Consider the following 14813-nt stretch of genomic DNA (forward strand, 5'->3'; position numbering starts at 1 on the left):
TGAGCCCTTCTTGCCACCCAAGTGTCCCTCTACAAATAAAGGTTATTGAATTGCAGCATCAGACATTCACTCAGCCACATATTGGACCAAGATATAACACTCCGTACAGTCCCCTGCCAGTCCAAGTGATGCTTCAAAACTTTGGATGTAGAGAGAAAACTGTTCAAGAATGCTTGAGCTTTGTGTGGCTCAGAGGATATGGAGCTTATTTTGCATTCAAAACTTAAAAGTCTTGTATCATGAGCAAAAGTAATCTAATCATTGAAAGTCTATTCAGGCATATTTCATACTTGGAAACATGCTGATAAAGGCTGTACTGTAAAGCCCCTAAACAGAACGGGAGGAAAAAAGACAAACACAAAAGGAGAATGTTGAAAACTGTGAAGGTGAGTAATCTCAAGTCACACATCACAGTAGAGTAGATAAAACTGAAAACCCAACAGTGTTAATGTTCCATTTGACTCTGCAATTGTAGTTTCAAAGCAATTAAATATTTCATTTGCTCAAAAGGTAAAATTAGTTATAGGTTCTTTTATGTGACAGCCGGTATTTATTATATCGATATTAAAATAGTTACATTCCACAAACTAAACTCTGTTTTAGATCAGTATAGGCCTCAGAACTCAGCACCTTTAACCTCCTAAAAAAGTGTTCTTGTAATAGCATAAGACAGGTACACCATTAAATGTTATGAATATAGCATTCCACCTTAATAAATACTAATGTGTTAAGTACTTTTTGCTCATTCGTCTGAGTCTACCCACCAGTGTAAGGCCCTGATTAACTTACCTGCCATGATTTACAGTGAACCTTGCTACTTACGTATTTAATTCCATCTGATGAAACTCATTCATCTAAAGACACAAGCTGTCAAAAGAGAGCCTTTCATCACAGCATGACTTCTCTCCCACTCTTAGTAGCCATGATTTATAGAGCTCATACTGAGACACTATTGACTTCTTCAGTTTCTGTTTTATGTGATAATTATAGTGCTGAAGTGGACAGTAAGACAACAGCTATTTGTCTTGCTACTTACTTATACAGGTATTGCAACTTCTCAATTGAGCCTCCTATGTGTTTATAAAATGTACTTTAGGAAAGGGGAGAGCTGTGGAGTATTTCATGATTGGAGGATGCTGGTGATGAAGATATGGCTGATGGCGCTGGTGGGTGTTTGACTACATGCTGTAGCTCTAGATCAGCAGAACTGTTAGCTGTTTTATTGAGTTGTAATTCTGCATAAGAAATACAGATTTGATCCCCTTTTGATGGTCGTTGGCTCTTTTCAGCCACGTGTGGCTACAGGGATGACAATGTCAGTCTGTTATTCTACCGTTTTGTTTCAGACTGAATTGTCTTATAGGCCAACTATTGGAGAGATTTGTTGTCCATAGTGAATAAAGATCCTGACTTTTCATTTTGCACCACCAGCAGGTCAAAGTTTTCATTTTGTGAAAATCTCAACATATATATTTTGTTTTTGGTGCTAGGAAATGTTATGTTAAAGCACTAAACTGATGTGATGTTAAAGAGATTATATATCATTGTATTGAGATTAGTAATAGCTATTTTTATTATTTGAATTATCACATTTTTGCAACAAAAACTTTAAACATAACCATGTCATTTTTATGCATTTATATATTGGTGATGAGCAGATATTTATGGCAAGATGATGCATTACACATCAGTTAAAGTAACATCAATATAGATTTGTGCGTTTATAGGAAAAAGTAATGAATTTGAAATTAAAAAAGTGGGGAAAAAAATCACTAGTTTGATATAAAGATAAATCTGATGTTCAGTTATCTAGGACTGAACCAGGATATCAGTTTAACACCTCTGTGCCTGCAGCTGTCATTTAGTGACAACTAACAGTTAAATGTGAACTTGTAGCCCTGCCTCCTCCATCTCTCTCTGGCCTTGCTGTCATAAGTTCCACCTGCTTTTGTGTACTGAGATGGATTTTTCCTTGTCTGTGTGTGCTGAGAAAATAGGCAGGTCAGCATATTATAGGATGGAGGCAGGAGGTTGTGCTACTTAATTGTTTTGGAATATGAACGGGAAGGATCCAGTGAGTTGCATTGTCAGATGGCTTCAATTTCATGCTTGAGGCAGCAGGAGCTCCATGAGTAATTTCCCAGGTGGCCTCCCTCTCTCGCCCTCCCTCTCTCTTTTTCTTTCTTTACTTGTGTCTCTCTCTCTCTTGCTCTTTTAATCTTCTGGACTTCACTCCCGTGACCCCACCACAAAAGCATACAAGTAACTAAAGCGCACATTCAGACAGATGTTCATAAAACATTAGAAGTGGAAAGATACACTTTTGTACATAATTGTGTGTGTGTGTGTGTGTGTGTCAACTGGAGTGCATGAGAGAGCATTCTGAGGTCACTCTGATCTTCTACTTCAGAGTCAGAGTAGTCTAATTTTTCTGGAGTCTCTTGCTACATGTTCTTTTAATGGAAAGACCTGTTGCCCGGAGCTGAGTTTCACTCACTTGCCAAGATGCACTCACTCACACACACACACACACACACACACACACACACACACACACACACAGTTGTTCTTGTGCTTACTATATACAGTAGTGAGCACCAAAAATGCAATTTTTTGCTACAGAGTGAGGACATATTGGCTGGTCCTCTCTTTGTGAAACACCTTTCTGAGGGTTAAGACTTGGTTTTAAAGTCCAGGTTAGAATTAGGTTTATGTCAAAGTTTGGGTAAGGGGCTAGGGAGTGTATTATGTCAATGAGTGTCCTCACAAAGATAGAAGTGCAGGTATGTGTGCACTAATACATGCACATACTGTATGTGGATTTTTCTCATTTTCAGTGAATGGATGCAGATTTGCATGCATGCATTTGAAAAGTTCGAATCAGGTTTTCCCTTTGATTGTCAGCTATGGTTATGAGTTACTTGCTCAGCCACTGGCTGGACAAAGGCAACAGGCTTGTTTCTTAAATAAAATAGATTGTATGTCAGCTTGTTTTTAAAACAGCTTGGTTGAGTGTTTAAAACCATCTCAACTTAAGGTCCCTGTAGTAGTTTTCAACCACAGTTTTCATGTAATGTTATTTTTTTGCTGATCAAGCTCAAGCTTTATTGAACATATATTTTTGAAACATACAGTTTAATTAATTAACAATGGGAGAACCTATCTGAGCCCATGTGTCTGAATCTCTTTCTATATTGAACCAAACATTCCTGATATCACAGAACATTCAGACATCTGTGTTGTGGTTGTGTGAAGTTGAAACAGCTGTTTACAGCAAACTTGCTTTCTTGTTTACACTCTACATACAGTCAAACTGAGAAAACCACCTATGCTGCCGCAGCCACCATGTCATTATTTTTGTCAGTTCCATTCTCCCATTTAATTCGTGACCCTTGCTCTTGGCTGGTTACGATTGATTGGTAGTCAATATGTTTTTGCTCTCAGAGGACATCTTCTGGAGCTGGAAGAGCCTGATGGGATTGCTTTTGCCTGGGCTTTGGTCATATTTGTGAAAACCCATGCATAATATCATTTACTGTATGTTTTTATCTTTTTCTTTCTTTCGTCAGTTAGCACATTCACATTTGGGGTATCACTATAAAGCTTGCTTTTTATCGTTTATAAATATAATATTAAAGATATGACCTTCCGGATGGGAGATGACTGCCGTACCCACTGAAACACAGTAGCAGGAAATAGTGAAGTTGTGCAGGAAATGGCTTTCCAGACTGAATCAAAATAGTGATGTTTTAGAGGCTAATAAACCTGCTACAAATAATTCAGCTGAACCCGCACTGCATTGCAGTGACATTGAAAGGCACACAGCCAGTAGCTGTCTTGTAATATTAGAAAAGTCTATTCAAAACCTTCACAAGTCAACTTTGCTCGCCACATAATTTGGCTGCCTCCCTCTCCTGCAGACTGTCATTAATTGAGATGTGGCACTAGCCACTGGTGGCATTTTTAATGTTCAATGTGTATTCTATTAAATAACCATTAGGAGGGGAAGAAAGTGGCAATTTCCTATGAGAGTGTTGGTGTCTTGCTGTATTTTCTCCCCACGGCACTGACAGATCCACAGTTTAGACTGTGCTAATGATATGAAAAGCCCCCCCACCTTCACACAGCTTAGATAGAGAAAGGGGGGGCACCCTCTTCTGCGGTGGCATGAACTTCAGACACCCAGAAAAAAAGCAAATTATATCAGAAGAGTCACATGAGAAATCTCTTGTCACATAAACTGACTCTAGGTACAGTATGTCTCCATCCACCTGTTTTTATGCACATTTTAATTTTGTGCACAAAATAAAACAAAAAACTGATTGAAAGTTTGCTATATCAAAAATATGTTGATGGAAACATACAATTCACATTTTCTTTCCCTGAAATCTCAGAAATATGCTTAAAATTTGCACAATAATTTCACCTGTCTTTTTACGACTTTGGACTTCTGACTTTCTTTTTTCCTCAGTTCTTTTTTCAATGCTACATTGCTGCTTACTTCTCTGCATGTTTTATTGCCATCCCACTACATTCTGTTTTCTTTCTTTCCTTTCCATCAACTTCGATCTTTCTCTCCCCACCATAGTCCCTCCTCTCCCTATATCAGGGCCACTGGAGATCAGCATTCCAATTAAAGCCACTAATCAACACTAACCTTCATTTAAAATGTAATCTGATATAAACTTGTAAATTAGATTTCACATCTGAAGGACGGTGGTGGAGTTGGTGATGCAGCAAGATTCCAGACAGGTCAGCATTAGCCTCCAACTAATCCTCATTTACATTCACTGCCAAGTTGTCGACCGACTAAACAAACCTTTGAATCAAAAAGTGCACACAAATGTGTGAAAGGGGCCATTATTATGATATAACCTGATGCTCTCTCCACCATACTTCACTGTTGGGATGATGTTTTAACGTTGGTACACGGTTCTCTTTTTACGCCGTATGTAGCGCTGTGTTCTTCCCAAACAATTCTACCTTTGCGTCATCTGTCCACAGGACATTTTCCCTGTAGTGTCATGGAGTATCAAGGTGGTGTTTGGCAAACTTCAGGTGTGCTGCAGTGTTGTTTTTGGAGAGCAATGGCTTCCTTTGTTGTGGCCTGCCATGGATACCATTTCTGTTCAATATTTTGCATATGGCTGACTCATGAATAGATATGTTAACCAACTCCAGTGAGTCCTTCAAATCTTATCTGTTACGATAGGGTTGTTTTTTTTTACCTCACTGATCATTCTGTGTTGTGCCTCTGGACTGATCCTGGCTGGACACTAACTTCATTGGAGGGTAGCCACAGTACCAAATCGTGTCCATGTATAGACAATGTCTCTAGCTGTGGACTGATCAATATCTGAAGTCATTGAGATGACTCTAATATTTTCCAGCTACATGCACTGTTCAAGTGTTTTTATAAGTCAGGGTAGTTCTAAATCACAACTCCATTCTCGATTCATTGACTGGACCCCAGTTTTACTAACACCTGACTCCAGTTGACATTTAGTGACATCAGAAGCCTGGTGTTACCATTACTTTTTTCATCACCACTTTATTTGTTTGAGTGTGTTCACTAAAGACATGAATGATCATGTGTTTGTGTTTTATCAGCTTAGAAATATTGTTTGTTGAGATTGTGACTTTGGCGAAGTTCAGATAACATTTCATGACCAATTTATGCAGAAAACCAGGAAATTGTGAACACTGCCATTACTTTTCTTGCAACTGTATATTATGTCCTGACCTCATTCGGACACCTCATAATAAATCAATTATGTTAGCATTATCTGGCAAGACATTGAGCCTTCTGAATCAATCACCTGGGAAGCTAGCTTTGACGCTAGACAGGTGGCTAGAGACTATACATGGTGCTACACTACAATGCTTCATTTCCCTCCCTCCTCGTGAAAGGAATTAAACAAGGTAGTTAATCAAAAATTCATTAGCATACAGCGTCTTGCTCAGTCCACCCCTATAGCCTGCTCATAATAGACACTTAGCTGTGCCATGTGAGGAGAATAACAAGTTTGTGCCACTTCTGATTGTGGACTTTGTTTGAATTAAAAGACCTTATCATCCTCTATGTACCAAATTAGTTTACTGACCTCAGGGCCACTAAAAATCCACTACTAAGAATAAGAATGTTACAAAAATTCCTGTTTTCAAGGACAGTTTTTCCTCCAAAACATGTTAACAAACACACACAAATGTAGACAGGAATATTGACTTAATATTTTAAACTGCCCATTACATAATTTTTTTTTTTTGCTGAATATTGACTTAATATTTGCACAGATAACATCTTGATTTTTATCAACATATTTTCTACCCACATTAGATTTCCTGGAGCCAAAGCAATTTCAGCTTGTGCCACTTTGCTTTCACTTTGCTAAATAAAGTAATAACTGTGAATAAGATCTTGAGGTTACTCCAAAAATGTAAGTTTAGTCAAACTGCTGTGCATCATTTACTGTGTTTCCCATTTTTCCTGTAGTAACAGTGACCCCCTGAAATTTCTCCAATGTCTTTTCACAGCACTGTTCTTTCTCATCTCGACCCTTTATGTGTGCTAGAGAAGCCACGTCGCCTCGTCTTTTTTAGGAAGCTAAATTCTTCCATATATTACAGAACTAAAATAAATACATACATACTGTAAGTGTATGTGTTCTGTCATATACCCTGCCATTTTTCAGTGCAGTATCATACTGAGAACAGGCAAATTACTGCAGTCCAAATTGACTGCACTTTGAAATATATACTGTATGTACAGTATATGAATGGAGGATAAAGGTCTGTAGGGGTTTGTGTGTCTGTGTAGGATATATTACAGAAATGGAACCTCATCAGGTCAATTGCATTTGTTTGTTTGCTTTACCTTGATGTATGCCGGATGTATTCACTGACCAAACATGCTTTTTTTGACCCTGTTTCACTGTCATTTGATAAAGCATACAGTCTCCTGGGAGCCATCCAACTACAGTCTCTTATTGCTCAGCACCACGCAGCTCCACTGGAGCATGGCTAGCATCAGTTCTACAGTTGTTATTTGCTCTAGGCCTTGGCATTAAGAAAGCTAGCTGACTGCTAACAGCCCGGTATTTGTCTCTGTGCCCCAGGAATTTTGTAGCCCATGAAATATGCATTCAGTAAAAAGTCTAGAAAATATTGAATTCTGTTAAATGCCTATGAATTGCAGCTGAAAAGAGGATTTATAGCTATAAGTAGTTTGTGTGTGTGTGTGTGTGTGTGTGTGTGTGTGTGTGTAGAGATGTAGGTAATGTCTTACTTTCTGCATGCACCTGCCTCTGAGATTACTTGTATGCTTTTGTGTTCACAGTATATAGCATACAACAACACTGTGTACGCCTCATCGTGTCATTTAACTGTCAAAGATTGTACCATCTGACAATTATATTTTTTACTTTAAAGCGTAGGGTATTTATTCTTTGTATTAGGCCTGGGTTGAGCTTAACACAACATGGCTTTATATAATAAGTGTTTGGAGTGGAAAAAGAACATCTGTGCACATTTAAACAACACTTAAATACAAATGTAGCACTGGAATCCTGACATTGTTGGCTAGCTTGTGTTTTGACTTTTCCCATCTAGATGGTGATAGTGTCAATAATGAACTTGGAGTTGCTTTAAAGTCAAGGCTAAGCACAGTTTGCGTTCCCTTCTCACTAAATGGTGACAGGTGTATGCAGCGGGCACTAAGGCGCATCAATGATCATATTCCAAGCCAAGTGCAATATCTGACTGCAACTCTCACTGCGGAAAAGTATGTAAAGGTTGCATCTTTGCAAAAAGGTCAAAGGTCTAGCCACCGTCCAGACACCATTCAAGAAGGAAATCATTGGTATTAAAACTGCAAAAACTTCAAGATTAAACTTAAACAATAAAAAGACTAGTGAATATTTGCAGCTCTTTCTTTTGATCTGATGGGGTCTCAGAAAGGAAGGGTATACTGGCTTTTTAGCAAATATGGACCTTTCCTTGGGCTATGACTTAATTAGTCACACATTTCTGCTTTTCAGACTTATTGCTTTCATTGTTTTTCATTCTTGGGTTTTGGCTAAAAATAAATACAGTTGTATTGGTTGGACAGGATTTATACTGTAATTACTTATAATATATAAACTAGTACATCTCTTTGCATGTGTACAAATTACAGTATGTTATCGATCATTGTAGAGTATGTAGTATCTACTGTATATGTTTTTGCAAAGATGCAACCTTTACATACTTTTCCACAGTGAAAGTTGCAGTCAGATATTGCACTTGGCTTGGAATATGATCATAGTATGCAATATTTCTACAGTTACTGATGTGTGCCCAGCTTACTGTCAGTAAGCCCATTGATGCGCCACTTGGTTCGATCCAGAAGTGCACACATACCTTTTGTTTTGTTTCTTCTTTGTCTATACAGACATGGTGGCTGTTGTTGTTCATGCCAATTGTCTTCATGTACTACACCATTTCTGTTTATTCCAAACAAACTGCTATTTCTTCTGTAGGTAATGGGAAACACATCTCTTAGTTTGCATAAACCAATTGGATTCAAAAGCCTGCAATACTGTGAATGACTGAGCCAGCAAAGAGAAAAACCTTTTATAAACTGTATGCATGTATGGTTCCAATAACTATTGTATTATATTGAAAGTCAGTAGAGAGAAATTTCACAGAAATGTAATAATCCTAGATTATTGTTTAAACATGCAATCATAGGAAATTGGAATTGTCCTTTTCATTTTGTGAACGTTATTACCCTCAGGATGAAAATAATCTAATTTATTTTATCATAATCAATGTCAGTGGAGCTCTCTGTTGTTAATATTTGTCTGTATCCAGTCATTTGATTGGCAGCTGATTCATGACTCAACTTTTCTGACTCCCAGGGCCTAAAATGCTCAGTTAGAGAAATGGGGTGCTTTTAAGCGATCCGTCATTCAGACACTTAGTGGACTAAACCCCTAGAGGTGTTTTTCTGTGTGTGGGTTTGTGTTCAAGTGAGAAAGTCTCTGAATAGCCTTCCAACTCTGCTGACCCACACAGACACATACATACATACATACACACTTAGATAATGGTAGATAATGTGAAACATGAGACTAGTATTATCTTTATTGCAATACCTCCAAAGCACACATTTAAATTGAAAATTCAGTCAGACATCAGACAATTCACCGCCCTGCTTGCTCACATTAACACACCTACACACTGCTCCTACTGGCATTCATATTTACATCATCACATTGACCAAACGAATTGCACATTTTGCATCAAAGACACAAGTACATGGAGAGACAGACACACACACACACACTTACTGTATACACAGTCCATTCAGTCCCCTTGGCAGTAATAACCAGACTGTGCTGATATGGTTCACTCTCTTAAAGGGGATTTGCAGGAGGCTTTTATTCTTTAAAGGCCAAGGGAAACCTCATTTAGGGAAGATACATTGAAAAGATGCTCCCACAACAGATATTGAGTAGGAGGAAGAGAGATGAAGTGAGGGGGAAGTGGTCATCCAAGAGAGATCAACACCAGCAGAAAACAAGAGAAGAGAGGAATCCAAACCTTAAATCTGTCCACTTCCTTAGAAAAACAAAATGCAAGTGGCCAATTTTTTCCAAGTGTAAAACCTGGCAACATACACTGCACAGTTAGGGAAAATCCTGACAATTAAAACCTGCAGGGCTGAAACTCCCAGTGTCCCTGCACAAGAGGCAGTGATTTACACGCTACTGTCAAAAATGAAAACAGGAAAAAAGACATATGAGATAAATAAAATTGAGAATGAGACCAAACTGGTCTAATCCCTTATGTGCTATTGATCTGTGGCTGCAACACACACACACACACACACACACACACACACAGACACACACTGAGGCTGGTTGTCAAGAAGTATGCTGGTGGTCAAATATGTATAATTGATGGAGTTGAGTTTGACACAATGCTGTAATGTAATCTGGGGGTAGAGTCCCTATGGTGTGTGGGTGTGTGTGTGTTTGAAAAGGTAGGCATGAGGGAGAAAGGGGGCAGGGTGAGAGAGTGTCATGGTTTGCAGACAGTGATTTGCTGTGCAATTTGATGTACTGGACGATTGTATTTTTCCTCCCTGTACTAACCCCACAGGTTACACCTGCAGGAACGATGGCCCTCTCCACTGTAATGGGCTTTTACCTAATGAGACCACTTACTCACTGACAAACTGTAATGTGTGCTTTCCCTCTTTATTCACTTTCACTGATTTTCACTCAAAAATATTTCTTATCAAACAAAATAATACGGTATAAAAAAGGCATTCTGTATAGAGCAGCACTGACGACTAACTGACTCATCTTCTAGGCTCCAAAGCATCAGAAAATAGTGAACAATGTCCAAACTAGAGCCCAAGGTGACATGTTGATTGAATCTTGATTTTTTTTTTTTTTTTTTTTTTTATTTATTTATTTATTTGTCCAGCTAACATGCTTGTATTTAGTTCACAATAATATAAAACAGAGACAGGCAGCAAGTCCTCACATTTGTGAAAATGTGTTTGGAATGTACTGTGATGTGTATCAGTAATGAAAGTTTTGTTGCTTATGCTTTAAAGTATAAGTAAAAAATGTATCTGTCCATCAATCAGTAATGAAAATAGTCAGCCCTTGTGTACACAGGGCTGCATGTACACAAGATAGTGTGTGTGTCTTTCTTGTTTTGCATGTATATTCCTTTTTCGGTTTGTGTATGTGGGTGTATTTTCCAGGCTTTTTGTCTGCCTGACAGTGTTTCTGCTTCTTTGTTCCTCTGTCGCTGTGTGTCTAGTTTAATTGCAGGTCTTTGAGGGGGAATCGATTTGAGCAACAAGATAACTAAGTTATCAAACTGTTTCATTGACTGGCTGTCCCTTCTCTCTCTATCTTTTACCTCCTCCCTATTTCTTCTCATCATCCCTACCTTTGTTCCTCATCTCTCTTGGCTCCTCTTTTCCTCCATCCATTCCCCCCAACTTTCTCATCGTTTGTCCGTTTTCCTTTCCATTCTCTACCTTCTCTCCCTGCTCCTCCCTTGCCTTTTCTCACCCCTGCCCCCTCACAACAGGCCGAGAGACCTGTCCAGTAGGGAAGTTTGATTGCGGAGGGACTGCAAGCAAATGTGTTTCGTTGTCATGGCGATGCGATGGAGAGAGGGACTGTGAAAACGGGGCAGATGAGGAGCAGTGCGCTGCAGGTGAGTTTGTGGTGAGTTGTGTAAGTGTGGGATAGAAAGGACTGAATGGAAGAGGAAAGTTTCTGAGCTTCATTTGATCTCACATTTACATGGTTTTGAAAGTTGCCATTTTATGTAAAATTCCTATCCCTGCTGGCTGTTGGCAGCAGAGGTGATGAACAAGAAGGTTTAATCATAGTCCAGTGCTCTCAGTATAAAGTGCTCTTTGGTTGCTGCTTGATTACTACAAAATATATATACTACCATTGTCAAAATGTGTGTTGGGGGGGGGTCTGCCTACTCAGTTAAACGCAAATGGACTTGTCATTCTTATTACAACATGTCCCCTTCAACTGCTGTTTTTTTAATTATTTACTTATAAAGTATACCAAAATGAATAAAGCACCTAAAACATTTGTACTGAACTTTTTTTTTTCATAAACTGATGACCCTGCAAATTCTTCTACAGTAAAGAAATGCCAAGGACACGGGAACAGCAGAAGTTCAACAGGAAAAAATATATAATAATCAAGCATTGAAAAGGAAAGTTGTGATGTTAGATGTGAAAAGCAGAGAGAAAGTAATAATAACATGAAAAACAAAGTCCCATGAAATTATATTTCTAGAAATGTAGTATTAAGGCATCATTTGGCTCGGCAATAGCTGCATTACAGGAAGTGTTTTGATAGATAGTTTTCAGACCCCAGGTGGTGATGATCCACTCTAAATTCAGATCTAAAAGAATGCATTAAAAATACCAAAACTGGGGATATGTGGTTTTTACTCATACTGAGGTATGCAAAGCATAAATGTTGTACAATCCAGTCAGTCACCTGGGTCGTCTTCACTTATGAATTGGTCCAAAACACAGGAGTGTGTGTGTGTGTGTGTGTGTGTGTGTGTGTGTGTGTGTGTGTGTGTGCGCGCGCGCGTGCATTCGGAGGGCATGATGGCACACTGGTGTTTTCTTACTGTAGTCAGAGCTCAACATGTACTCACATGAAAACAGTCTCACTCTAATGCAGCATCTTTGTTCTACTGGCAGAATGAGACAGAATGAGACAAGTTCACACAGATTTCAGTTGTAAATGCAATATATTCTCCTTATCATCGATGCATTTTGACCAAATTGTAGGTTAGCTTTGTGAACAAAACACATCCACACACACAAACGCACACTCACATTGCTTCATCTGCAAAATGCTCACACTTTTGTAGAGCTGTACACATATGCACTCTCTTCACATTTCCTAACTTACATCCTCACAGCTGCTATCAAAGCTGTAAGAAGGGCATTGTTTTCCATCAGTATAAACATCTGCCTTACAGCGTTTATTCATTTTAAACCTGAGACAGACACACACATACACACAGTATTTTTTGAAGAATGCAGACTGCATGCGGCATATGCTTTTTGCTAAACCTACATTGTATTAGAAAAAGAAACCAGGGAATTTATATGCGCAGAGGATTTCTCTATAAGTTTCAGACCTTCAGAATGATTACATTTTTGTGAAATGAAGGTGAAGTCATTCAGGCCAGTCTACTGTACAAATGGCTACTGTAGTGTGAGGGAGACAGAATGTAGCAGGTGAGTCTTCATAAAAATAGAGCAATGAAGAACAAACACATGAATGGACACACTGGAATACTGCTTCTGGATACAGTTATCTCAATTATCTGTTTCTCAGTCTCTTACCTGTGCAACAAATGATGTGTAAAATAATTTACCAAACTACCATTTTAATGAACTTTACCCAACTGCAGCATCATTTTAGTTATTTTAATTTAGAGCAGTGAAGTCTCATCCCATTGAATCCCGTCAGAGTAGTGTGGTAATCAAACAACTAATTCTCAAAAAAAGCACATGGATATATTCTAAATACTATTATTTAGTTGTTGCTAATGTAATGTGTTGTTTTCACACCATAAAACTAAGTACCAGAACAGTCATGGAGGTGCACGGTGAGTGCATTGCGTGCCTGCACTGAGCTGTTAAAGGCCAGTTTTCACTGTGCCCAGACAGACCCTCATTTTTTGTGTCCTCTTTTTCATAATCTATCTTTTGTCTAGTCATCTGTCCCAACATTTTTCTTTTTTTTTACTTTCTTAATCTCTTTGTCTTGCATTGGATTTTAGTTTTTATTCCTCCACGCTGGTGATTCCTTCATGGCTGGAGGTATTATTTATTCATGGTTATCCAGCTGTCCATCTGTCATTTCTATTCTCATGAACACCATATTTCAGGAACACCTTGAGGGGATTTCCTGAAATTTAGCAAAAATGTTGACTTGGATTCAAGGATGATGTGACAAAGCTCTCTATCAGTCCCTTGTAAAAAGGGAAAACTGCTTGATTCTCACTGGAAATTATTTCCATTTTGCCAAAATTGGTTGAATTTTATCAGAATCAATCTGCTAGTTACCAATGGAAATAAAACCAAATGAGTTTGGCACCATCCTCAACATGTCAAAAATTTTGAAATCTTAGGTGTCCACTATAATCTTCCAAAAAATTGGGAACACCAACTGTATGTCCAAAACACTCTTGAATGAGTCCACCTTTGCTCATATAAATGTATTTGACAATCACAAACCTTATTTACAGCATTTGCCTCAGCTGATGCAAGTACATGAACATTACACAAATTTCAAACGCTGTTTAAATTTTCTTGATGTGATAGAAACATTTCTTGTCCTCATATTCTCTCTAATTCATCTTGTTTCTTCTGATTGCTTCTCTCTCCACCTGTTCATTCATCTCCATCTTGTCAGTAAGTTGTGTGTTGAGTGCAGGCTGCTAAAACACTGCGTGATCACATTAGGGAGTTTGTGGCTAATGAAACTAATGAAAGCAACAACTTCTGTTGATTTAGTCATGTAACCCAAGTTGCCGCTGTGTTTTTCACATAACCATTTCTGTCTCTCTGATGTACAGTGTAAACTATCCCACAACAATAGTGCTTTTCTCTCCTGTCCTCTTTGCTGATCACAGGCACCTGCACTTTTTATTCTTTTTCAATTCCTGTGTATTTACACAGAGGGCAATCAGAGACCACATGTTCCATTGCCTTTCATCTGTCTGACATTTGTGAGCTTCTATCCCTTATGCAGCAGAAAAGAAAGTGGTTCATACAGCTGTGAAATAATTCATAGAGATCTTGAATGTAATTGATTTTCCTGCCTCATGCTTTGAATAGATATATATATATGTAGGTGTAGACTGTGCAAAGAGCAAGAGCTGTCCCGTCCCTGTACGACCGGAGCAGGAGCTTGGTTTGCATTGCCGGCAGTAAGTCAGACTTGTTTCCAGTGCATTTTGGACTCCGGCAGGGCTGCCCTTTGTCACCGGTTCTGCTCATTATTTTTATTGGACAGAATTTCTAGGCACAGCCAGGGGCCGGAGGGAGTCCGGTTTGGGGACCACAGGATCTCGTCTCTGCTTTTTGCAGACGACGTTGTCCTGTTGGCTCCATCAACCCAGGACCTCCAGCATGCACTGGGGCGGTTTGCAGCCGAGTGTGAAGCGGCTGGGATGAGAATCAGCACCTCCAAATCTGAGGCCATGGTTCTCAGTCGGAAAAGGGTGGCTTGTTCCCTTCAGGTTGGTGG

The 14813-nt window shown here is 38.9% G+C and overlaps 1 protein-coding gene across 7 annotated transcripts in view; it reads left to right on the plus strand.

The window, feature by feature from the left end:
* Positions 1–14813, plus strand: part of lrp8 (low density lipoprotein receptor-related protein 8, apolipoprotein e receptor) — a 145164-nt gene that overhangs the window by 70110 nt on the left and 60241 nt on the right. For all 7 annotated transcript variants that reach the window (XM_020602735.1, XM_020602736.1, XM_020602737.1 and 4 more), the window contains exon 4: positions 11095–11223. In XM_020602735.1, coding sequence (XP_020458391.1) covers positions 11095–11223 — 129 coding nt within the window. The remainder of the gene's footprint in view (positions 1–11094; positions 11224–14813) is intronic.

Source organism: Monopterus albus, unplaced genomic scaffold, assembly GCF_001952655.1.
Source record: "Monopterus albus unplaced genomic scaffold, M_albus_1.0 scaffold58.1, whole genome shotgun sequence".
Classification (NCBI taxonomy): Eukaryota; Metazoa; Chordata; class Actinopteri; order Synbranchiformes; family Synbranchidae; genus Monopterus; species Monopterus albus.